Source organism: Fistularia commersonii, chromosome 7 (genome assembly GCF_037954325.1).
Source record: "Fistularia commersonii isolate RoL2024-O1a breed Wild chromosome 7, RoL_Fcom_v1.0, whole genome shotgun sequence".
NCBI lineage: Eukaryota > Metazoa > Chordata > Actinopteri > Syngnathiformes > Fistulariidae > Fistularia > Fistularia commersonii.
In genome coordinates, this window is record NC_141290.1 from 10,540,661 (window position 1) to 10,564,200 (window position 23,540).

The 23,540-nt window shown below is 45.6% G+C and overlaps 1 protein-coding gene across 6 annotated transcripts in view; it reads left to right on the plus strand.

Annotated features, from left to right (window-relative positions):
* The window catches only part of tox2 (TOX high mobility group box family member 2), a 125,985-nt gene that overhangs the window by 43,318 nt on the left and 59,127 nt on the right, over positions 1-23,540 (plus strand). For 2 of the 6 annotated variants that reach the window (XM_086149769.1, XM_086149774.1), the window contains exons 2-3: positions 1,311-1,403; positions 19,012-19,071. In XM_086149769.1, coding sequence (XP_086005895.1) covers positions 1,311-1,403; positions 19,012-19,071 — 153 coding nt within the window. The remainder of the gene's footprint in view (positions 1-1,310; positions 1,404-19,011; positions 19,072-23,540) is intronic. The other 4 variants (XM_086149768.1, XM_086149773.1, XM_086149771.1 and 1 more) reach the window with 3 other exon arrangements.

A 23,540-nucleotide genomic window follows, 5' to 3' on the forward strand; every position in this document is an offset into this window, starting at 1 on the left:
AGCAAAGGGATGCAAAACAGTACATTTGGAATAAAAGAAAAGAAACACTTATGTTTCATGATATTTATAAAAAGAAATGAATAAAATAAAATAAAAATTAATAAAATGAAATAAACTAAAATGTTGAATACAGTGAAATTTAATGAAATACAATACCATAGAATAACAAAGTTCAATCGAAAGTCTAATACAGTAAATTTAAATAAAATAAAATCAAATAAAATAGAATGAAATAAAATAAAATAAGATAAAAACAATACAATGTAATGAACAATACAATGCAATAGAAGACAAAGTACAAGAGACTTGGATGTGCAAATCGGTGATGATTGCAACTGGAAGAGCGGACGTGTCTAGTTTCATGGTTTGATTTTCAGCTCCTCCTGTCCTCCTGCAAGTGCCATAGAAGTAGAGACCATTTCAGTGGCAGAAGTTTGTTTCAGTCATCACGTGCACGTGTTTTTTAGCAACAAGTATATGTACCAAAGCAGTGGTCCCCAACCCCCGGGTCAAGCTCAATTTAGCCATCCAAGAAATATTTATTATTTCCATTGGATTGATTATCTGAGTCTTTACAATCTTTATTTTGAAAAGTCTTTTATTTTGAAAAATGACCGGATTCTCTCGGTTACATCTCGGTCACTTGAGTTCCAAAAATTTAACCCACAAGCTTGCAAAATAAGTAAAAACAGACTTCTTTGCAAAGTTTCTTATCGCAGGCGAAAAAGGCCATTGAAGAGACAGAAGGAGAGCCTACAACTACCAAGAAAAAGAAAGCTTTGAACAGACAAATCCAGGAGTTCTACTTGAAATATGGATTTATCGCAACAGGTGATTCCCACAGACCAAGCCCACTCTGCATAATATGCAGCGACCGGCTCTCTGATGACGCAATGAGGCCTTTAATATACTCATGATATGTTGTTGGCGGATTCACGTTTATTATTATATTCGCAATACAAACAATCTTCGTGTACGTTTAGCTTGATACTTCACAGTCTAAAGAAGTACAGGCAGCACTTCTGCGCCAGAATGTATGTTTCTGTCAAAAGTTGAGAAGGAAAGAGGTTCCTACAGCAGCCATGACCGATAATTCAAATGAGACTGGTGAATAATAAGTATCTCACATGGAGCAGTGTGATCCCTGCAATTCGGGAAGAAAAAATGTTCGCGTCTACCGCCGTGTTAGCCGTTTTTTTTTTTTTCAACCTCGGGTTGTTTCTGTTTTTTTTTTTTTTTTTTTTTTTTTAGCCTTTGAAGCTCGGTGCCAGAGAGATAATGGCTTCTCTGTATCTTCTCCCCCCTCTCAGAGCAGATACAGCGCTGCAGATAGAGGCGTGAGGCTCTACAGCTCCCTGCCCATGCGCCCGAACCCCGACGGCAAGAGACTGCCCTCTACTGGGGTAAGCTTCCTTTCTACCCCCCCACCCCAACACACACCCTCATCCCCACACACATCTTGGTTTGATCCACACCCGCGTGGTGCGATTAACGCGTCGGGCAATCGGAGCCTCGGTCCGCGCCGTGCCGCCATCCCAACACAAACACAAACTTGCCAGATCGAATCATTACACCTCAACGGCGAAGTCTTCTGTTTTCGGGTGCAGGCGTAGCGGCGACGGAGAAAGTTAGCTTTGTAGGGACCTTCTGCGGCGCCGAGAACCTTTTCAAGATCCAGGCCTTTTTTTCCACGACTTCGGACAACATTGGAACCAGGAAGTAGGGCTTCAGTTCCTAGAACCGTGTTAGCTCCTGCTCCGAGGCGGTTCCGTGTGACGTAGGTGATTAGTGATTGGTGGAAATCAGAGCCCCGGAGCTCCATTTTTAAAATCCATTGCAGTGATGGACGGAAGAAGCGAGAAATGGAGTGAGGAAGAGATCCAAGCTCTTTGTGTCTGCTTCGCCACAGAGGGCTTGTAGAGGAACATCAACATTTTGGCCATAAGTTCGGCGTTCTTCCATCGGGGTTCTTCAAAGCAATGCAGATAGAAGATAAAAACACCATCAGAGAGTCCATGGTTGTTATTCTATAAGCACTGCGGCAGCTTCCACCTCCATGTTATCAACGTCGTCTTCCTGTTCTTCTTTGGTGGTTTATTTTCAAATGTAACGCTTAAGTTGTCATACCGGTCCCTACTGCAGTTCTCCTCTGCCTATGAGAATGCTAAGCTAACAAGATTCCGGAGGAGGCTACTTCCTGCAACAAAAATCAAGCTTGATGGTTCTGGAAACTTTTCCATCTTAAAGTTTAGATCATGCAGGTGTAAACAGAAGGAGCCCTTCGGCGGCCATCTTTAAACCCCAGCTCCTCCCACGCTCTTGCATGTTTTTTTTTCCCTAAGTGGTTCAAAGTTTTAAAAAAGGGAAGTCTCAATTGGGGTGATTTTATTTAATTTTATTTTTTTAAATTTTACATTTCTTCCCTCTCCCCTGAAAGCTAAAAAATAATTAAGTTTAGGGAGATTTAGCGATGCGGCACTTTGACTTTGACAAACTGCAGGAACAGTAAGTCTACTTTTGTGAACGAAACCTTCCTTTCATTTTCTAATAATAATAAAAAAAAAGAAAGCAAGAGAGAGAGAGGGAGAGAGAGAGAAGGAGGGAGGGGGGAATCTTTTAGTATTGTGTAAATCATAATTGGAATCTAGCTCGCCTCTGCTTTTATGCATTTGTGCATTTATGTAACAAAGGAGGGAAAATGAAAGAACAATAGAGCGAAAAGAGAGAATTTAATTTCGTGTCTCCTTTTTTTTTTTTTTTTTTTTCATGTTTCACTCCATGCAAGTGGTTTCTGAATTATCTGCTCACTGCTGCAGGGGCTCGATGAGAGGAAGAGTGGGTGAGCTGTAGAGAGGGAGGGAGGAAGAGGGGTAGGGGGGCAGACAAAGCAAAAGCTGTGTAATATTGTTAGTGAGCACCTTTTTTTTTAATTACAACAGAGATTGTATTGATGTCTCGGGCCACATGTCCTAAATTATTTATCATGAGGTGGGGGTGCTAACACGCTAACAAAGCCTTTCTTAGAGAGATCCCATCCTCTCTCCCTGCGGCCTGGATCGTACTTTATCCATAAAGTGAATATTATTAACGCCGTCCGGTAATAACATTTTGTCTTTCTCCAAAGTGGAATGAACAAAGATAAATTGGGAGGAATTTTTTTTCATTTTTTTTTTTCAAACCGCTCGGATTTTTTCATTGTTTTTCCTGGTTATTTCCCCGAGAAATAAACCCCGCCCCCCGTTACTGCGTAGGAAACGCTTTTTTTTTTTTTTTAATCAGGTGCTGCAGTGCGAGCGAGGTGCATTCGGGTCCTTCCACCTCCTCATTCACCTCCACCGCCCATCCTTTCTTTCCTCCCCCTCTTCCTTCCCTTGCACACTGCTTTTCAACCCCCCCCTCGATCTCAATCTTTAACACCACCACCACCACCACCACCACCCTTGGTTCAGTTAAAAGTGGGTTTGGCACATCCGCAGCACTCTCCTCCTCCTCTTCCACCAACGACCACCACTTCTTCTCTCTGTCAAACTAACCTCCGACTGCTACTCTTCACCTCCGTGTTTCCTGTCAAGGTGCACGGCCGAGCCCCCTTTCCTCCCGACGAGCTTTGCCCGAGCAACCTTTTCGTTTTTTTTTCTTTTCTCTCGTGTTCTCCTTTTTTCATGGCTCCTAAACGCCCGCGGAGTGCGTTTCTTCTTCAAAATGCGGAGAGCGGAGGGCTTGACCTCCGACGCCCAACGGAGATCTTGTCATCCTTGCTTGTACAAGAATAAGAATAAGTGCTGAGGGGAAATCTCCATCCTGCAGGGAAGGGATGTAGAGTACATTCCTTGTGAGCGCTGGCTAATCACGGTGTGAAGACCTCAAAAGCATTGTGGTATGAAAAATTAAACAGTTGTGTTTTATCATTACCTGGGGAAGCTGAACTCGCTAAACCCTGCGAAGATCTGCCGTCCCGATGTTTCTCGAGCGCATTTCAATTTGCCGCCACGATCAAAATACGCCTACCTATTTGAAGAAGTTCACTTCGGCTACGTTGTTGTTGAAATCATAGCAAAGCGACTTGAATTTCTTCACTGGAAGACGTTTTTCTAAACACCGATAACACCATTCAAACACCATTCATTTATTCATTATCCTCCGTTTATTTTAAAGTCAGGCTTGCAGGGATGCTGGAGCTGATCCTAGCTGTCATTGGACGAGATTGGGGGTAGATCCTCTGCCGGTAGCCAGTTTAGCGCAAGGCGTATATGGAGACAAACAAGCATCCACTCTCTCATTCACACATCTTGGCTATTTTTTCCATTTTCCGATCAATCTTTTGTGTGTTTTTGGACTGTGGGAGGGAAGGAAAAATCGAACCGCGGCCCTTCTTTTGAAGTGCTAATTGCTGCGCCACCGTGCAGCCCAGTAGCGCTAACAGCTACTTGGTAATAGCTGGCATGATACACTGATAACTTTAATATTCATCGGTGAGATAATGGTGAGTGAGCACAGCGAGGTGCACACAGGTGCAGACCGGGGTAGCGTCCTCGGTAATCATTCACATCATAATGTCCAAACGGGTGTTACAATTTAACCTGTCTAGTTTTGGATTCAAATGCAGCGGAGCTAAAATCGAAGCTGCATTACCCACAACGCCCGCATGGCTTTATGGGAAAAAAAAAAAAAAAAAAGAGGTCGAGTGATTTAAAACCCGATGATTTGGGAATTTAAACCTCGCGGGGAACCATGCTGAAAGCTGACGTATTCACCGTTATTATTGTTTTAGCTCCGCTGCCTTGACAGCGGCGCGCGTCGGGGGGGGGCGTTCACAATCCGCTATCATGCAGAGATGACAGCATCGTCTAAGGGTCTTCTCTCTCTCCCTCCCGAAACACCACCACTCCTTTCACTCCTACACGCCCCTCCCCCCCTCTCAGTTCTATATTTTTTTTCTCTCTCTCTCTCTTTTTCCAGGCTGATTTGAAGGCTTGCATAGTCAATTATGTAGGGAGTGAGAGATAGAGTGGGGGCTCGAGCTTCCATATTTTGGTGGGATATTAATATTGCATGAGTGCTATTCTGTAGCGAATATCTAAGAGACTCCCTATTAAGGAAGCTGCAGGATACGATTGTGTGACACACACACACACACACACACACGCGCGCACATGCAGTACACGCAGGGTTGAATCAGTCAAGATCAGACTCAAGTTGTTATAATTAATGTTTTCCAGATTTATTTTGGTGGGATAATAAGAGTGATTCATTTTGCCTGTTTAATATTTCACGCTTGTTTATCTTGACACGGCCCCGCGTCACGCCGCGCAGCTAGCGCCCGTTTGATGTCGGTCGAGGACCCGAGCGCCGCGCCGCCGTAATTGCGCTAAGAATGGAATATTTTCAACCGACCGGCTGAATAAACAAACAAAAGCAAAGGCGCAAAACAAATGCCTGCTTCGCCAAGATAACTGTAATATATCAAAAGCAGGAGTGATCCGATGGCAGGATATTTATTTTCTGGGAGAGTTTCAGCGATGCGTACAGCGAGTGTCAACAGCGAGCGGCTGATAAGGTCCCTGGCGATGACTGAGAGGCTCAGCGCTAAGTGTTGGCGATAGACATCTCGTTTCGGGGTTGACGGGGTTCTCAGCCGAACCTGCATTTACATCAGAAACAGCACACAGACGAGCGTTTTTTTTTTGTCATCTGGCTGGAACTCACGTTGCGATATTAATTAGATTTATGACTGTTAGCGGCGGCTTCGCTAGCAGAGGGCCCGCCGTATTTTGTGAATCCTTTAGCATGTTAGCGGAACACAAACGTTACATGAGATTTCGCCCGTGGGACGGATGGGTATAAACGGCAGTCGAGTCTGGACCCGGAGCAGATGGCGAGGGGGGTGCGGTTGCCGCGGTGACCCCGACGGCATCGCTCCCACCACTACATTCGTAATCGCTCCGCCGCTCAACCAGCTTTGCACTTTTTTCACCGTGCACACCGCGCTGGTTGAAGCCTAGCTTTTCAGACCGCGTGGGAGGTTTGGTCACCCCGGCAACCCTGTATTAACTTCCGGGCACCCGAAGAGCACATGCTTTGGATTGTCATTCGTCAGCGAGGTCAGGAGGGGCTAATGAGCAGCGGACGCCGTGACGTCACTCGCAGTAACCTCTGTCAATTCAACGCGCTCGAATACTACAGAAGGTCGCGTCACCCTCGGTATAAATGCCTCCCGCGTACCATTTGGGTTTTTGCATATGTTCCCCCCTGATAATCGGCAAGCGCAAATTTTCTCACAGCACTTTGACCTGCAAACACACAGGAGATCTGCACCTCTGCAGCTTTTTTTATTTTCTCTCTCTCTCACAAGTCTCACCAGGAACTGTCGAGTCACCGCGAAAGGTCGACCAGGATCGGTCCTTAGAACAAGCGCCGAGGGTTGAAAAGACGTATTTGAAAAAAAAAAAAAAAAGGCTAATTCTCCTCAGCAATACCATCACGCGTGCCGCAAAGACTCCAGAATAAGCCTCGCCCCCTTGTGCTAAAATGTTAGCGAATCTGCGAAAAAACATCACAGCTGAAGCAGGCATGCAGTAGAGAAGGATGGGGGGAGGAGAGAGAACAGACCGAGAACAGATAGGAGAGGCAGGAAAGGAAGACGCACACACACACACACACACACACACACACACACACACACACACACACAGAAGCGTGCATGCATGTGCAGTTTCTTCCATACACGTGCATTTGACTTTCTCTGAAATTCAAATGGCAAGTGGGGAGAAAGAGAGAGAGAGAGAGAGAGAGAGAGGGAGGGAAAGATGAAATAAATAGAGAGAAACCTCTGGGTTTGGAGGGTGGAGGTGGAGGTGGTGATGGAGGTGGAGGCGGGGGGGGTTCCTGAGAAAGAGACCTGCCATCTATGTATTAGTGCTCTGTAAATATTACATGAGCTCTGCATTCGCTCAGTTGTTTGGCATTACTTCCACTGGATGGGTATATTATTTTAGAAACCATGCCTTGTTTATGGAGAGGCATGACCTACTTCCATACACTCTCCATCTCCCTCTCTCTCTCTCTCTCCTTCCCTGTGTGGTATTTTTCTCTCTCCTGCCTCTCTCTCTCTCTTATTCACTCCCCAATCTGTGAAATCTAAGCTGGTTGTCCCAGCTGAACAATTACAAGGCAGAGAGACCCAAATGGAGATGTTTGTAGAAAACAACATGTGTATAATTAAGGTTTAATGAGCTCTTGTCAGGGCGGAATGTGCAATTAGATCGGTAATAGAAAATTCTGCCTGAGCGCCGGTGGCAGAGGGCTGGATGCAGAGTCAGCGCAGCGATGGGTGAAAGAGGCAACTTATTTTTAAGTCCTATTGACAAAAGTAGACGCCGCCGCATTTAGATTTAAACACATGGTGAGCTCCCGACTACGGAGCCAAGCTTATGGTTTTTGGCCCTTATATCGGTCCCCATGTCGTCGATCCCCATCTTGTGTGTTTTCGGTCATTTATCCATTCATCACGGTCCAATATTGGGTGTTTTTTATTCACCCATTCATTATCCATGCCATCCTGTGTTAGAGGGGGTTGTTGGGGCTTCGATCAATCAAAGGGGCCACGTGTAGGGACAAACACTCTTTCATTCATAAGTCATAAAGAAACATACAACTGTTCACTTTCTTATTCACATGCCATTTAGAGACAAAAAAATATTCGTCCTCTCATTCACCAAACATATGGAGACATATCACCATTCACTCACGTCATATCGAGACAATCATTAATTCCCACGTTCACGTATATAGAGACACCATTCACCCTTTCACATGTCAGAGGCATAAAACCATTCATCCTCTCATTCACACAACCGGACAATTTAGAGCCTCTTGTGACAAACCTGGTCTATTTTCAGGGCTGTGAGGAACGTGATGCGGAAAATACTAACTCTGCTTTTATTTAAGCTAGGTTTAGATACAGATGTCGATGTTCACATGACACTTCAGGTTCATTGAACCCCAAGAAAGGGGTTCTAATGCATTGGTATGTGATGCTAAAGGAACCTTCCCCATTCATCAGGCTGTCGCGTTCCACAGAAATGCCCCCTGTTGGAATCCAACTCGGGACCTTCTGGAACACACCCTTTAAAAGTGATCTACAGAAACCCTTGACCGGCAGAAAGAGAGGACGTTAGAGAGAGGAACGGAGATAGAAAGCGTGATAGAAACGGGTTTGGGTATGAGGGTTGGGAGGAACAGGCACCTCATGCTAATAACAACAGCAGTGCCAACGGCTGCAATGTAATCACAAAGGGCATCTGGCAGGACCGCCGCAGTGGATCAAGCCCCTCCCCAGGGATCCTGCGAAAGTGCCCAGGGAAGCCGTTGCATGTGATGCATCGCTCGTGTTTGACTATATCAGGCTAACATTCAGAGCCATACGGGTCAACCGGGGCGCACAGCACGCTTGTAAATCTTTGGCTTCCAGGGGACAGGAAGTTGGCGTTCACAGGTGACCCGCCTCCGTTTCAGTCAGGCTGCGCCAACACTGGCCCGGAGCTTCAGGAAGGAGTGTTGCCATGGGTGCAAACCGGGTAGCCTGGGTATGCACGGTAAACTGGCTCACCTTATCGAGGTGGTCGCCAGTTGTGATGGTCCCATCTGAGTCCCACATTACACGTATCCCAAACTTTCAGCCCACTCTGTAGCTCACTTCCTTGAACTCGTGCATCCTGACCTGACAGGATTTAATCCCAACCCCCTCCCCCTTGCATGATATTTCTTTCCAGGTCTGTATTTTGATTGCCTTAAAATCCTTTTTTAGTAGAGTACTTGTACACCCGCTTGCTATTTTTCCTCTCAGTGTTTCTCGACTTAGCGAAGATTGTAGTGTTGGTCCTGCTGGAGAGGAAGACCCGTGGCACACGGTGTCCATTTGGCTGTTTCTGCATCGAAGCAGTGGTTTGAGAGAGCGAGAGAGAGGGTCCTTTGTGTGGTTCCTGCCCTTGAAAGTCTCCTATTGTATGGCGAGAACTGTGACATATGCAAGAGGGTTTAATGGATTACATGAAACACGCAGGCACACGTCCTATGAGGGGCCGACGGTTTTAGTGAGATCAGAAAATCCAGCTGTCAACATGGAGCCAATTGGTGAATCAGAATTGACGCGGGACTTTCTTGACAACTCTAAAACGCCGAGATCGAATGACAGAGTGAATGTTTGTCTCTATATGCCGTGTGAGTGTGCTGGGACTGATCAGCGCCATGTTTGTAGTTTAAATGCCGCCGGAGCTACATGCCGTGTTTTTTAATTTGTGCTCAAGCGTGTCATACTTTGACATAAAATCACTTGCGAGACAACCGACGGTACGTTTCGACACGCCGCGCCCGATGCCGTTGTTATATTTTCCGGTTGATTATTAATCGTCTTGGCTCCACCTGAGGCTCGCCGGGAGTCAAGGTCAGGCGCCGCTGACCAGTTTAGCTTTGTTTTCATTGTGTTAACAGGAGCACAAAGGCGCCATTGTGTGGCCGTCTGAAACCCTACACCTATCAGGGGTCAGAGACGGCGAGGGGTCGGGGGAGGGTTGGGCTCGATCCGATAAACCTCGTATCCTGACCGAAAACCAAAGAGGTGTCCGTCCGGCGGCCTGCCAATACAATCCGTCGCCGAACCGCTCCAATTTTCTAGCTATAAATACAGCGCTCTAGCCCCCACCTCTTTTATTTCCCACAATGCTTTGTAATCAGCCTCATTATTTTAAGGCACCAATTGTGAAGTAGTGTGCCTCTTGAAACCCCCCTTCAACGTGATGGACAAGACCGCGAAGCCCAGGCAATAAAAACCCCCCTGAAATGAATGTTATATCTTAACAGCGAAAAAGGCAATTAAGTCCATCATAAGCAAGAGGGGGAGCGCTCTCCTCCGGGGACTCATCCGCCTGCATGGTTTAACATGATCCCCGGCTAAATGCCTTATTTTATTTCCCCTCTTAGCTCACAGCTTACAGTCGAGCACAAATTGAGCTGATGCATTTTTGCATTTTTTCGGTACTCCTTCCCCTCCCCTCGCGATCCACCCCTTTTTTCTGTCTGCCTTCGTGTGTGTTCTCTCCTTCCCTCCCTCCCTCTCTCTCTCTCTCTCTCTCTCTCTCTCTCTCTCAATCTCACTCCTCCCCCCGTTTCACCATATTTGTCATGGTAATGGTAGAAAGGAAAAAAAAAAAAAAAACTCAGCCGCTCCAATTCATTTTGTGCTCTTTCAGTTCCAGGAGAAGAGTAATTCTGTTCTCTTCACTCGTTTTTTTTTCTGTCTGTTGAGGTTTAAAGGTAATGAAGACCATATTTCATCTGCATGGAGTTATATGACCGGGCGGGGCCGTGCACGTCTGTTATGGGAAAATAAATATTATAGAAGGTCTAACTTTATTATCTTTATCTCGCCGGGATCAATGTGTGTATTATTGCGCTGGGGTGGGGAAGGGGGGGCACGTTACACAAACACGAGGAGGGACGCGTAATGCATGCGCGCTCACGTTGCACGCGCGGGTATGCAAACACGCATAAAAGGTGAAATGCACATGCAGGGGCAGCAGAGATATTCACACATGCTCTCACAAAGGCAATCCATATCTGAACCTCCCCTCCCTCCAAAACCCACCCAACCCACTCCCTCCAGCCATACTCTGCGCACTTTGGTTATGCCTGTGCATGTGTCTGTGTAAGTGTTTGCGTGTCCTTGCTAGCAAGTCATTGAATGCTCTAGTGGCCACAATCCTGACACAGGTATTTTGACTGCTGTCTCTTTGCATCGCTACATTGACTGACATCCGATTAGCCACGCCGGGTGAAAAGCCAGGGGGAGGAGCATAACCAAAGATGAGAGGGTGAGGTTTTCCTCGCTCTCCTCTCCTACCCTCTTTTATTCCTTTGAATCCAAAACGCACCTGGCTGCATGCTCTGGGTGTGACATTCGATAGCTCGCAATAACCCATACCGTCGCTAATGGAGTTGCTAACGAATGAATGAATTAATGAATAAAATAACAGGGTAAAGTAATCGTCCAATCACGACAGATCTAAAATGTTCTCGGAGGAACCGACCGTTCAGTGCGTTCATTTATTTACCCAAGCGCAAGCAGACTCACGGGAGCTAATAGACTAGCTTAGCATCAAGGTGGTAATGAAGTATGGATGCTGCATAAAAAAGGTAAACATATGAGGAAAAACAGGCTGTTCGCGACCGTAACGCACCCGGCCCAGAGATTAGCCTGAGCCCGATGTTTTTTTTCAATGCCGCGTTGCTCTCAAGTCCATGTCCGCTCCGCAACCTCTTTGACTGCAATGCACTTCCTGCATCAAACTGACATTGGTAGGGCTTTACCCAAACAGCGGTCTATTTATAGCTCCTCGCTCAATTTATCCCCCCCACCCCCCCACCCCCTCTATCACTCTCCCCTCTCATGTATTTGCATTTCTGCTACGCAAACAAGAGTCAAGTGGATTGGTTTTTACTGGCCTTACTTGTCCCTTTCAAGCTCTCTCTCTCTTTGAAACGTCTTTTTCTTTCATTCCCCCCCCCCCGCCTCTGTAGCTTTCCACTTCTTTCTCACCTTCACTCTCTCCTCCGCCCCCCTCTTTCCAAACCCCTCTCATTCTGTCCCGTGTTTTCCTTCGCCCAATTGTTTTTGCTATAGATTTGACCGCGATGATTAATGACCTCAAAGCCTCGGGAAAGCAAATAGAGAGAGAGAAAGAGAGGGAGGGAGGGAGAGATGGCGAGCTCGGCCTTTCCCTCGCGAAAACTTCCTTGGTTCTCATACCCAGCGGACGATTTCTGGAAAACAGAGGATTTGGACAGTGTAGATGACAAAAGGATTGGCACGTAGAGGAACCGAACGCTACCTAAGAAGTGGGAGCCTCTCAAGTGCTGTTGAGACCACGTGCTTTGTTTTTTTTTTTTTCTTCCCAAACCCATTCCACATCCGTCTCCGTCTGTCCACTTTTTCCGACACTTCCCCAATGAAGTTTGTTAATATCGGCGTCAGAGCTGACTGACTAACACCTGAGGTCGGTCTCGAATTCTTCAGATCCAAGTCGACGAAAAATGGTGCTCGCAAAACTGCCTTCCCCTCCGGGCCACTGTTGTAAAGCACCATAAACATCAACCCCCCCCCCCCTTTCTGGTGCACCAACAGTTAATAATTACAATAAAATATTTAGGCGCTTGAGCTTTTTGAAGCCCATTTCTACTTCTCCAAACCACTCAAGGGCATTAAAACCACACTCAGATGTGAAGATATATATATATATATATATTTACCACTTTCATGTCTTTGCGTTAGAAATAAAGTTGGGGGCCGGGGGGTTACTTAAGTAGTTTAGTAATAAGGAGAGGAGTGTATGAACACAGCTGTTGCCCCTCATTCACATCCGAAGTAGCAAAATACCGCAGCTGTAACGTATACAAGCCTCCCCAACACCGATTGACAGTGGCGGGGTCGTGCGTTATACCGTTGAGTTTTATATTTACACCTGAGTTTCAGCTCGGTCGGATATCATCTGGTTTGTTGTCCCACTGCGCCGATCAAGTGAAGGGAATATATTACAAGCGGAGTTTATGCTAGCATATGGTAAGTGATGCAGCGTTCGCATACAAGCTGGTACACCAATGGCAGCCATGCTAAGGGCTAACCAGGCTATTCGTGAGCAACTAGAGGTTCGGTGTTTCATTAAAGGATGCTTTGGCTTGCAGCCTGGAGCAGCCGGGTATTGAACCGCCCATTGTGTGGAGGAATGAAGGGAAAACCATAATTCTGGACTAATAGCTGCTACCTTTTTTAAAATTTATCATACTTTTTTTTTTTGTGGGAAATTCGTTCCCTGCCTTTATCCCATCATGGATGAACCATGAGCGGTTGGCATGCCGTCTACGGGAGCCGTTGGAGCAGACCTGGGCATTTTACACCCCGCGGGCCACATCTGGCCCATTTTGCTGTTTTTATCCTGTTTTTTTTTTTTCATTCTATTTTCTATCAATATTGAATTTATAAACTCCATATTTTTTCCTTTTATTTCATTTTGTATGGGTGATTTCATACAAAATAATGGCGGTACATGTACAGTATATGATCATTAATAATCTTAAAGTTGAAATTAAACGCCAAAAAATGTAAATATTTAAATTGCAATTTTCATTTTGTTCTATTTACATGACACAGAGTTGGCCCGCGCATAAAAATTAAAGAAGAAATGTGGCCCGCCAGCCAAAATAATTGCCCACCCCTGAGTTAGAGGATCAGTGTCTTGCTCAGCAAACAACGCTTCGACACACTAGGTGGAGGCAGGAATTGAATCAAGAATGTTCAGTTCTAAGGACGATCGCTCTTGAACACTGGCTTAAACAATGACGCGGCTAATTTATGGATTTTTCGGGACTAACAAGCTTCACGCCATCACAACATTTAGCCTCATCACATTATTATTAATCTCTTTCATCAGCCGTGTTGAAGGCGCTGTTCGGAAAAAAAAAACATTTCCGGAATGTATTTGTGAATGTTACCGGTATGTTTTTAATTAAAGTTTAAGAAAATATCTTTCTGTGTAAATACCTTTTGTTACATGGACATCTGTGGCTTATAAACACCTGTGGCTTTATTTGTCTATTCTTAGGCTTATATTCAGGTGTCTCAATGTCTCGTCGGGAATTGAACCGCCCACTACACGGAGGAATGAATACATAAGCAGTGAGTTTATATCAACAATAAATATATTTCTATAGATTATATAGCGCTTTACACCAGTTAGCCATCATCCATTCACACACCAATTCAGGATTTATCATCTCCGCCCGAGGACACTTCGGCGCGTAAACAGAAGCAGTCGGGAATTGAACCGATGACCATCTGATCAGCGGGACGCTCCGCTCTACCGACTGAGAAGTAGCTGCATGTCAACAGCAGTCACTTTAGGAAGGGTAGTTTTACAATGCTCGATAAAACCCAACCCATTGATTTTCCCCCGACGTTGTGACTAGTTAACTTTTAGTCAGATGTGACATTTACAAGATCATAAAACACATAACTGACGTGGATTTATCTCGGTCACGCAGTATAATTGGATCCCCGTCGCATTAGAAAATCTGCACAAGCTCCAGATGCCCTTGTGCTTTTTCACTTCGGCCAAAAGTCGTTTTTATGCGCCGGAAGCTGAAATTGTGAATTTATAATATTGACGCAAAGCTGCAGTCGTGTAAAGCTTTTGTCCCCCAGACTCACCAGGGATGCCCTCCTGCATCTCCACCATAACCAATAGCAGTAACTGTTTATTTTTACCTCTTTTGGCCACCACGATCCGCCAATTGAGATATTCTTTTTTTGTTCTTTCAAGTCCGCCCTGGGTAACTCCACCCAACTGTGCGGCGGCAGAAACCCTCGGGCCCTCGGTTCGCTTTTTGACACCCCGGTGTAAATATTTTTATGCCATTTTTTTTTTTCCTTCAATTTCTGATTCTGCAGGTGCGGAAATAAGCTATTCCAAGATTAAGATTTTTTTTTTCTCAGACGCAACAAAGGGAGATGATTTCATTTTCCTGGAGGGGATATGACGATCGTTCCCGCAGCAGTATCAGACAGAAATAATTTATGCTGTAAAAGCAAACAGTTCCATCTGAGAGCATTTTTTTTTTTTTTTTCTGAAAATTGAATAATCAGGAATTTTTCGTAGCATCCTTGTTTGTTCTCCGCAGAAAATATAAGAGGATTTTTCCAGGAGAACTCCTGGAGTTCAATTAGAATATTTAGGAAAAAAAAATCCCTTCAATGATTGTCAGATATTCAATGCGGATTTTATGGCCCGTTACACTCAGCGAACCATTCATTCATTCGTTCATCGTCCATACCGCTTATCCCAGAGTCAGGGTCACATTCAGGGCTGGAGATGGTCGCGGATGCCATTGGACAAGAAGTGGGCTTCGCCCTGGATCGATTACAGGGCAGCATATCGAGACAACCATCCACTTATTCCTAAAATTATATGGAGATATGACCACTCGCTCTCAAAATCTTCTTGTCTTCGCAACTGGACTTGAATTTCTTCACTTGAAGACAATTCACTCCTCATCTGAGAGACTTCCTCAGGTCCAATCATCTATGGGAAGTTCCCAAATATAACTACCAGGGTTTTGGGTGAGTCTAGGTTATTGTGTCTTTTTAAATGGAAAAGTTGATCCGAAGGGGGGTTGTTATGCTAATGGGGGGGTCGTTGGTTGGAACATAAGATCAACATTGTGGGATTACCTGGATTAGAATGTGAAAAGGTAAAGCTAAACAAAGAAGTGAAACCTGTTGGATCACATGAACTGAGGCTCATGTGGACGTTAGCGGGGGCTCGTTCCGGTGACGGGTCTTTCCTGGTTGTTTGGAGGGTGCAGATGGGTCTGTGCATGCAAATCCGTCTTGGTATTGATTTCAGTACGGCATTGTACGTTTGTGAAAAGCTAGTGTTTGAGGCCCCCTCCTCTGTTCAGAGATCAACATTACCATTTACACAACAAGCCACCATAACCTAGACCCGCCCAAAAACCTGGCAGTTATATTTGGAAACTTCCCATAGGTCATTAAAGCTGCGGAAGTCTCTCAGATGAGGAGTGAATTGTCTTCAAGTAAAGAAATTCAAGTCCAGTTGCCGAGACAAGAGGTTTTCGACAAGAATTCCCCATGACCTGTACGACTGAGAACCTCCACAGACACCATTAACTCTCATTTACATGTAAATGGGAAATATGTCCATTCACCCATTAAAATTTCATATAGATAATCAGTTGTCATGTAGAAACATACAGCCATGCACACATTGGTCTCTTAATATGGAAACCCTTTAGAAACCGCATGCAGAAACAGGGACAGTGTGGAGGCTCAACACAGAAAGGCTTCCAGCCAGGAATTCGAGCACTAACCCCTGCAGTGCCAGTGCATTATTTTGCAATAATAATGCACTGGCACTTTTTCACTATTTGAAAGAAAGAAAAAAGAAAACTCCCCGTGATTTGTTTCAATTGTCCGCCCCTCAGTTTGACCTTCCAGCAGCTGTGATGAATTTCAGCCCCTGCAAAGCCATTCTGAGGTATTTTTGTTCCTCATAAACCAGCTGTTGCCAACTAGTGTCAAACAGGGATACAAGTGAAAACCACTGGGAGTGTGTGTATGTGTGTGTGTGTGTGTGTGTGTGTGTGCGCGCATAAATGTTTACTTGCTGTGTTTCAAGCTGTGGGCTCCGGCTGTGACCCCGGTGTTAATCACACTGCAGCCGGAGCAACCGCCACAGGGCTGCAGCGCCGCCGCCGCCGCCGCCTCCAGCGTCACTAGCAACGGCGCTCCTCTGCTCGGGACTCCCTCTTCTCCCATGACTGCATCGCCGTCCTTATCGCCACCGCCACCCGCGGCATCCTTTCTGGGGCCCACTTCGACTTAATAACCACCCCCATCACCACCGCCGCCATCTTCGTCTTCCTCTAGTGTCGGGAGTTTTTGTTTTGCGGAGAGCAGATTTTTTTTCCCCCTGGTCTCCGACAGTTCCGACACATCCTGCCTCCCGCCGCATGTTGCATTGTGCTCGTCGCTGTATTTCTGGAAAGTCGCTCAAGTGGCTTGATGATGATTAAGTCGGGCCGGAGGGGGGGTCGGAGGGGAACTGGGGGGAAGGCGAGGGGGGGGGGCTCTTCATCATACTTAGAGACCCTGTGTTTTTGCATGTCCCGAGAGTGTCAAAAGCAGAGGCCGCGTCGCTATCGACAACGATCACCATGTCCGGTTGTCTTTGTGTTTGGAGCCAAACAAAACACCGATACACACTCTGGACTCCCCCGAAGTCCAACCCCCCCGCCTGGAAACATCACACCGTGTCAACTTGTAGGTCAACTTGTCGGCTGATTGGTCTGCCATATGGCGTTTACTTACTTCAGTGCGAGCTGAAGACAAAGTGCAAATGGATCTGGAGGTTTCCTGCCACTGATATTTGAAGGAGTCCAATAAGCATTCATTCATTCATTCATTCATTCAGTATTGGGGGGGTTGGAGCCTATCCCAGCTGTCATTTTAACTTAGTCATACTCATATGCCCTTCATACCATCCGCACCATGTATATAAATGCACACTATGTAAATAACATAACTGCTAATTTATTTATGAATTAAAAAAAAAAAATGCTGCATGCCAGGAGCTGTCATTGCAAAATTTCACTGTGCCTGCACAATGAGAATTAAAAATCTCGATGAGGTAGGGTTCACCCTGGACGGGTTGCCGGGCAGATCAAGAAGAGACGCGAAACAGTTCATTCATTCATTCAAACATCACGTGGAGACATTTAATCATTCACTCGTTCAAAAGTCATATCAAGACGTACAACGTTCACCCTCTCATTCACACGTCAGAGACGTCCAAAATTCATTCTCCCATTTACTTGCACTTTTTGCAAATGTTCTTACAGGTTCTCCACTCAAACGTCGGATTCCGACTTAATCGGCTCTTATTGAAATGTGCGTTGGGATTTTTATTTCTGTTTAAACGTGTTTAAAAAGACCGTTGTTTGGATTTCAGAGCTTTCAAGGAGCTGTACATCAGACAGGAGTATCCCCCCATTCGCCCGTTCATGCACCGATGGCGGCAGAGCTGCCTTGCGAGGCGCTAACAAGGCCATTGTGTCTTGACTCGGGGAATTGGAGGGTCATCGGAGGGTCGCCCCAACAACTGGCTTTCGCTCTAAATCAAATGGCACCATAGGACATGGATTTAGTTAGCGCTTCTGCCTCAAGGGCAAGAAGGTCCGTGGTTCCATTCCGACTGGCGGCCTTTCTGTGTGCAGTCCAAATTTTTGGTTTCAGTTTCTTCTCAGATTCTGAGGAAGTTCCAAAAACATGCAGGAGGTTCAGTTGAGATCCCAAAATGCTCAGATTTGGATGATGGGATGGTATGGTATTACATACTGAATGGTTTTTGCACTCAAATGTACAGAATTCAAATGACATATAGTTATAAATTGCTTTAGTTATAAAATGCTCTTAAATCTCTTTCACCCCAGTATCGGTGGATTGTATCTGTTTGCACTTTATACTCTATAGTTTAACGTTTACCGTTAATTTGCAGCCAATTATTTATTTGTTAATCTCATATCACCGCGGGAACGTGAGAAACGTCTTTCCTCCGCATGTCTAGAACATGTGGAGAAATTGACGATAAAGCTTTTTGAATTTTGAACGTTGAACTTTGAACGTGAACGTTGTGTCCATGTGATTCGAATGAGCGAGTGAATGGTTGCGGGTCTCTATGTGTGGCTCCGTGATTGGCGGACAAGCGATGCCTCTCGCCCAATCACATCAGGGACAGGCTCCAGAACCCCTGCAATCCAAAAGCGGTATAGATAATCAATGAATGATAATATAATTCCCACGGCTTCCACAGTTTGACTAATTGGAACAACTGCATAAAATTCCACATTTAGAAGTACATTTACCATGCCGTTGTGTGTGTGTGTGGTGTGTCGCCCCCCCCCCCCCCCCCCCCCTTCACTCCCCAGTGTTGTGTTTATCACTCTGTTTTGTTTTCGTTGCCTCGTCCCACCCGGCGGGGCCGCCGCAGCTAGGTGCGTGCACACTCGCAGTTTAACCGCGACGGCGAGACGTGGACAAACGGGAAAACATGCCTTTTTTTTTTTTTTTTTTTTTTTTTTTCCCCTCCTTTTTTTTTTCTCTTCCCCCAACGGGGCCTAATTATACGCGCTCCTAATGAACTATAATTACTGACATCCAGCGGAGTGCGGGGGTCGAGGAGCCGAGGACTCGCAGTCATTTGGCCGCTGCGTCTCAATCTGACTGACTGGAAATCTGTTTTGGGTCCCTGTTGGGACGCCTGAGTCTCCGTCTAATTGCTGTCTTCTCTCTCTCACTCTCTCTCTCTCTCTTTCTCTCTTCCTCTCTCTGTCCATCTCTCTCTCTCTCTCTCTCTCTATTTCTCTCTCTTTCTCTCTCTCTCTCAGTTTGATGGTGAAAACATGTACATGAATGAAAACAGCCACGAGTTCCTCCCACCCAACCAGGTGAGTTCGCCCCTCAGTGGAGAGAAAGCCCGCCGCGCTCCCGTCTTATTACTTAATATGTTTAACAATCGCCGTCGCCTGAGCGGAACAGGCTTCCCTCCTCTGGCGACGGCGGCGGCGGCGGGCGGATTGCATCAAATTGTTGAAATTGACATCCCTCCCGGGGATGTGTTGTGTAACATTATCAAAGCGTGTTGTTATTGTTAGTCACAGGTAAGGTTGATTTTATTTATTCATTTTGTTTTTAATGCTGAGAATTCAGCGAGGGGAACAAAACTGCAAGTAAAACAACACCTCTGTGACCGGAGAGAAGGGAAGCATCCCGTTAAATTCACCTTTTATCGAGGCTCCGAAGAAGAAACCACTTTTTTTAATTTGCATTATTGACATTGTCATGGCGCCTTGGTTAGCACTTCTGCCTGGAAGGCAGAAGAGTGGCTTTCTGTGTGGAATCTCCACGTCCACCTAGTGTCTGTGTGGGTTCTCCGGATTCCTCTGACAGTCCAAAAACATGCAGGAGCTTCATCGGAAACCCCAAATTGCCCAGATGTGAACAAGAGAGCGATTAGCTCTTTGTCTCTATGTGGTGTGAATGAGAGAATGGATGGTTGTATGCCTGTAGAACATGTTCATCCCAATGCGTCAACAGCGTGACGAATAGAGAATTACTCATTACAACCCCTTTTTCATCATTTTTCGACGAACCAAGGAGTGTCATGCCTACATCAAAATTAGTATCTATATCTAAACCAAACCAAAATAAAAGCAGTTTGTGTTTTTTGCATGTTTGGAATGAGAAATTGCGTTCCTCCACTCACGCTGCAGTGGACAAAAAAGACACTTCCCGTCGAGAAATGACGAGAACGGTGATTCGTGCATGACGTCTAAATGAGAATGAATAGTTGGATGTGTCCGTATGTGGCCCTGTGATTGGCTGGGGACCCCGCCTCTCTCCTATAATGACAGCAGGGATTGGCTCCCGCTCTCAAGGATCCTGAGTGCGGGATACGAAAAATAAATAATGAATGAATAAATGATGGAATGAATATGATTATTACTTCCACCGGTTTAATGCTTCCAAGTATGTTGCTCAGTCAGGTGCCGTGTGTTGGCGTGTTGAGCGAGCGAAAGATATTTTTCGGCTACTTTCCTTGCATTCTGAGTGTTAAAGTGAAGTTGCCCCCGAAAACCCTTTGAACAAAAGTAACTTGCTGTTACTCCTCGAGGCCTGAACAAGGACAAGTTGTCTTCCAGCTTCGTATTCGCTGTCCTCTGGCAACGAATCAGTTTCAAACAATCTGTACGATCCGTGCACCGTAAATGCTCATTTACAGACATTTCTGCAAAAAAAAAAAAAGAAGTCTCAAACGCATGTCATGACCCGTGGCTATCCATTACCCAGATTGCCGTTGGGATTTATCCGGTAAGATAAACCTCGAGATGATCTTGTGTCATATTCAAGTGGCGGCTGTGCAAACAGAAAGGGATTACGGGAGGAGAAACAAATGAAAGCAACAATCATCAATTCAGCCGACGCGTCAGGGCTGGATAAACATCGTGAAAAGAAGTCTTGTGAATTGGGAAAAATGTCATTGGGCGTCCACGCAGAGGCTGTTGTGCGACCGTGATCGGGACCACGAGGTTCCTTGCGATGGTTTTACCCTGTTTTTATTCTCAGGACAGAAATGATAAAATGTGATGGGATAGTTTTGAAAGGTGGTAGAAGTAGAAAAACGCAGATTTCTCTGTTGGATGAAATAAATCAGATAATAATGCAAATATAGAGGTCTCTGCACATCCATAAAAGTCAATCATCCATTCATTTGTTATCTATACTGCTTAGTGTGGTGGGTAGCAGCTGCTCAACTTGTAGCGTAAACATTAATCTCAGCTAATGTCGCTGAGCATCTACTTCCTGTTTCCATCATTTTAAATGAAACCTCAACCCCAGAGGCCATGACTCAGTTTTAACAAGGCGCTGTTCCCATATGTTCAGTCTCTATTTTTTGCCGACCGAGACTGTCATTCATTCATTCAGTCATTCATTCATTCATTCATTCATTCATCTATACCACTTATCCTTAATCCCTAAAATTGACAAAATGATTGGCAGATATTCAATGGGATTGTATTATTCTTGCCTCCCTTCATCCATTCATTCATTATCTATACCACTTATCCTGCAATAAATTGATTGATAAAATGGCAAAATGATTGACTGATATTTAATGTGCATTCTTTGGCCCATTACATCATTTATGTGTTAATTAATTAGTTAATTAATTACCTGGAACTCTTCTCAGGGTTTTTCCGATATTTTCGTTAGGTCAGGAGCCAGGGGCCGATCTTTTGGGTCCTACCCGAAAGATCGGGTTAACAGCATTGTACGATGCGCTTGGTTAATATGAAACATTTTGACATTGATTGATTCATTCATTTACAGACTTTTGCACAAACTAATTTCATATCACAATGGGATTGTGAGAAACATCTGCTGGATTTCTCTGTATGTCCAGTACATGTGGTGAAATTGATAATATAGGCGACTTTAATTATCTATAATGCTTTTCCTGCAGTCAAGGTAGCGCTGTTCGGGGCTGGAGTCTATCCTAGCTGTCATTGGGTGAGAGGTGGGGTTCACCCTGGACCGGTCGCCAGTCGATCGGAGGGCCAAATGTAGAGACACACAACCATTCACCGTCTCATTCTTATGTTGTAGCTATTTAGGATCCCCAATCAATAGATTTCGTGTTTTTGGGACTGTGGGAGGAAACCAGAGTACCCAGGGGAAACATGGATACGCCAAAAAGAAAGGCGCCACTTGCGGGGTTGAACCCGACACCATCTTGCCATGAGGTGTATTTTAACAGCCCCCAAATATGCTGAGACTGACTGAGGCAAGAGTTAGCATCTCTCTGCAAAGCAGCGGCGGAAAACTTGTCTGAAATATTCCGTGCAAATTTGTCTTTTAGCGTCTTCAGTTGAAGCTGGCACCGGAGCGGAACCGGACAGCTATAACTGCCCCGTTACTGTGACGGCATCAACCATCGAGTTAATTCCGTCTTAAAAAAAAAAAAATCCAATTGGTCGCGTTCGTATGAAAGAGTCGGCCCTCCCGCGTGCACATTTTCACCGTAAGCCAAGCAGAAAACTCCGCTCCGCTCTGTGTGAGTTTTGGCCTCATTGCAGGGGATTTATTAAGTTAGAATAGAAAGGGTGGCGGAGGCGGGGGGGTTGGGGGGGGGGGGGGGGTCTACAGTGCCAGGCAACCATGCCAGATACGCTGCTGCACAGCTGTTCACGAACAACTGGGGGGACCATATGGTTGTGTTTGGACAGGCGGATTTGTGGAGTTTGGGAATAAGCCCATCTGACATACACAAGGGAGCGGCAAATTTGTCCCTGTCATTTGCAATTATCGGAACCGACCCGCAGGCCACAGTAGCTCCGTTGCGTTTGCTGTTTTGCCTAATTTCCCCTAATGTCGTGGTTTGTTAAAGCGCAGCCCGGAGCCCAGAGCGCTTCCAGGCGCTGCGTTTTCGAGTGCGGTCGATCCGGAGGACTCCGGCGACGGGCGCCGACGATCTTTTGGCAACCGCCTCAGATAACCGCCGTTATCTGAGTCGTCTCTCGTGCAGATACTTGGCCATCGGGGAAAGATCTTCAGAAGCAGCGCTTTTATCACCGCGCGTGGTGTTCTTGCAATTCCCACTGATTGCAAGTTGTGCTGATGTGTGCGATGTGTTTTTTTTTTTTTTTTTTCAAATTATTGACGGACAGATAAAACATTGCAAATGTAGCATAGATCATAGATAGACGGGGTGAGAAAAGAGGGAGGTGGAGATCAAAGAGGCAAAGAAAGGAGAGAGAGATGGGGGAATGGCATGAAACACTGTGATGGGATGAGAGGTGATTTCGCTTTGGTCCGTGTTATACTTTGTTTACTCAAAATCCCCCTCATATTTGACATGTGCCGTGCTCCGTTCTCCGCTTCACCAAGTTCAGCCTCTGCCTCCATCTGACAGCTCCAGTCAGGAAGGGTCTCATTGGTGGATGTGTTACAGCAAGACGTAGAGGTGAACAACAACAACAACAGCAAGAGCGACGACAACAACGGCAGGAAATCACTAAGCTGCGCCAATTTAGCTGTACACAAATCCAGCGCTGCGCCCGAAACTGGCCAAATACTAAGATTTCCATTAAGGTGCGCTATTCGAAGATGCAGGTGGTCATGTGACCCACCCACCTACCCCGCGGACGTCTCAGAAAATCAATAGGAAATACATCTGTTCAGGCTGCAGCAGGTTGTTGACAAAATAACATTTAATCGTTGCCAATTGAAGTATCTCAGAAGTGAGAAATCTTACTTTTTCCACAAATCTTTGTTGTGTTTCCAGCACATGTGACATGAGTGCATTATGGGGGTTAGCTAGGCTAATGCAGAAAAAAAAAACATTCCAGAATTTGGA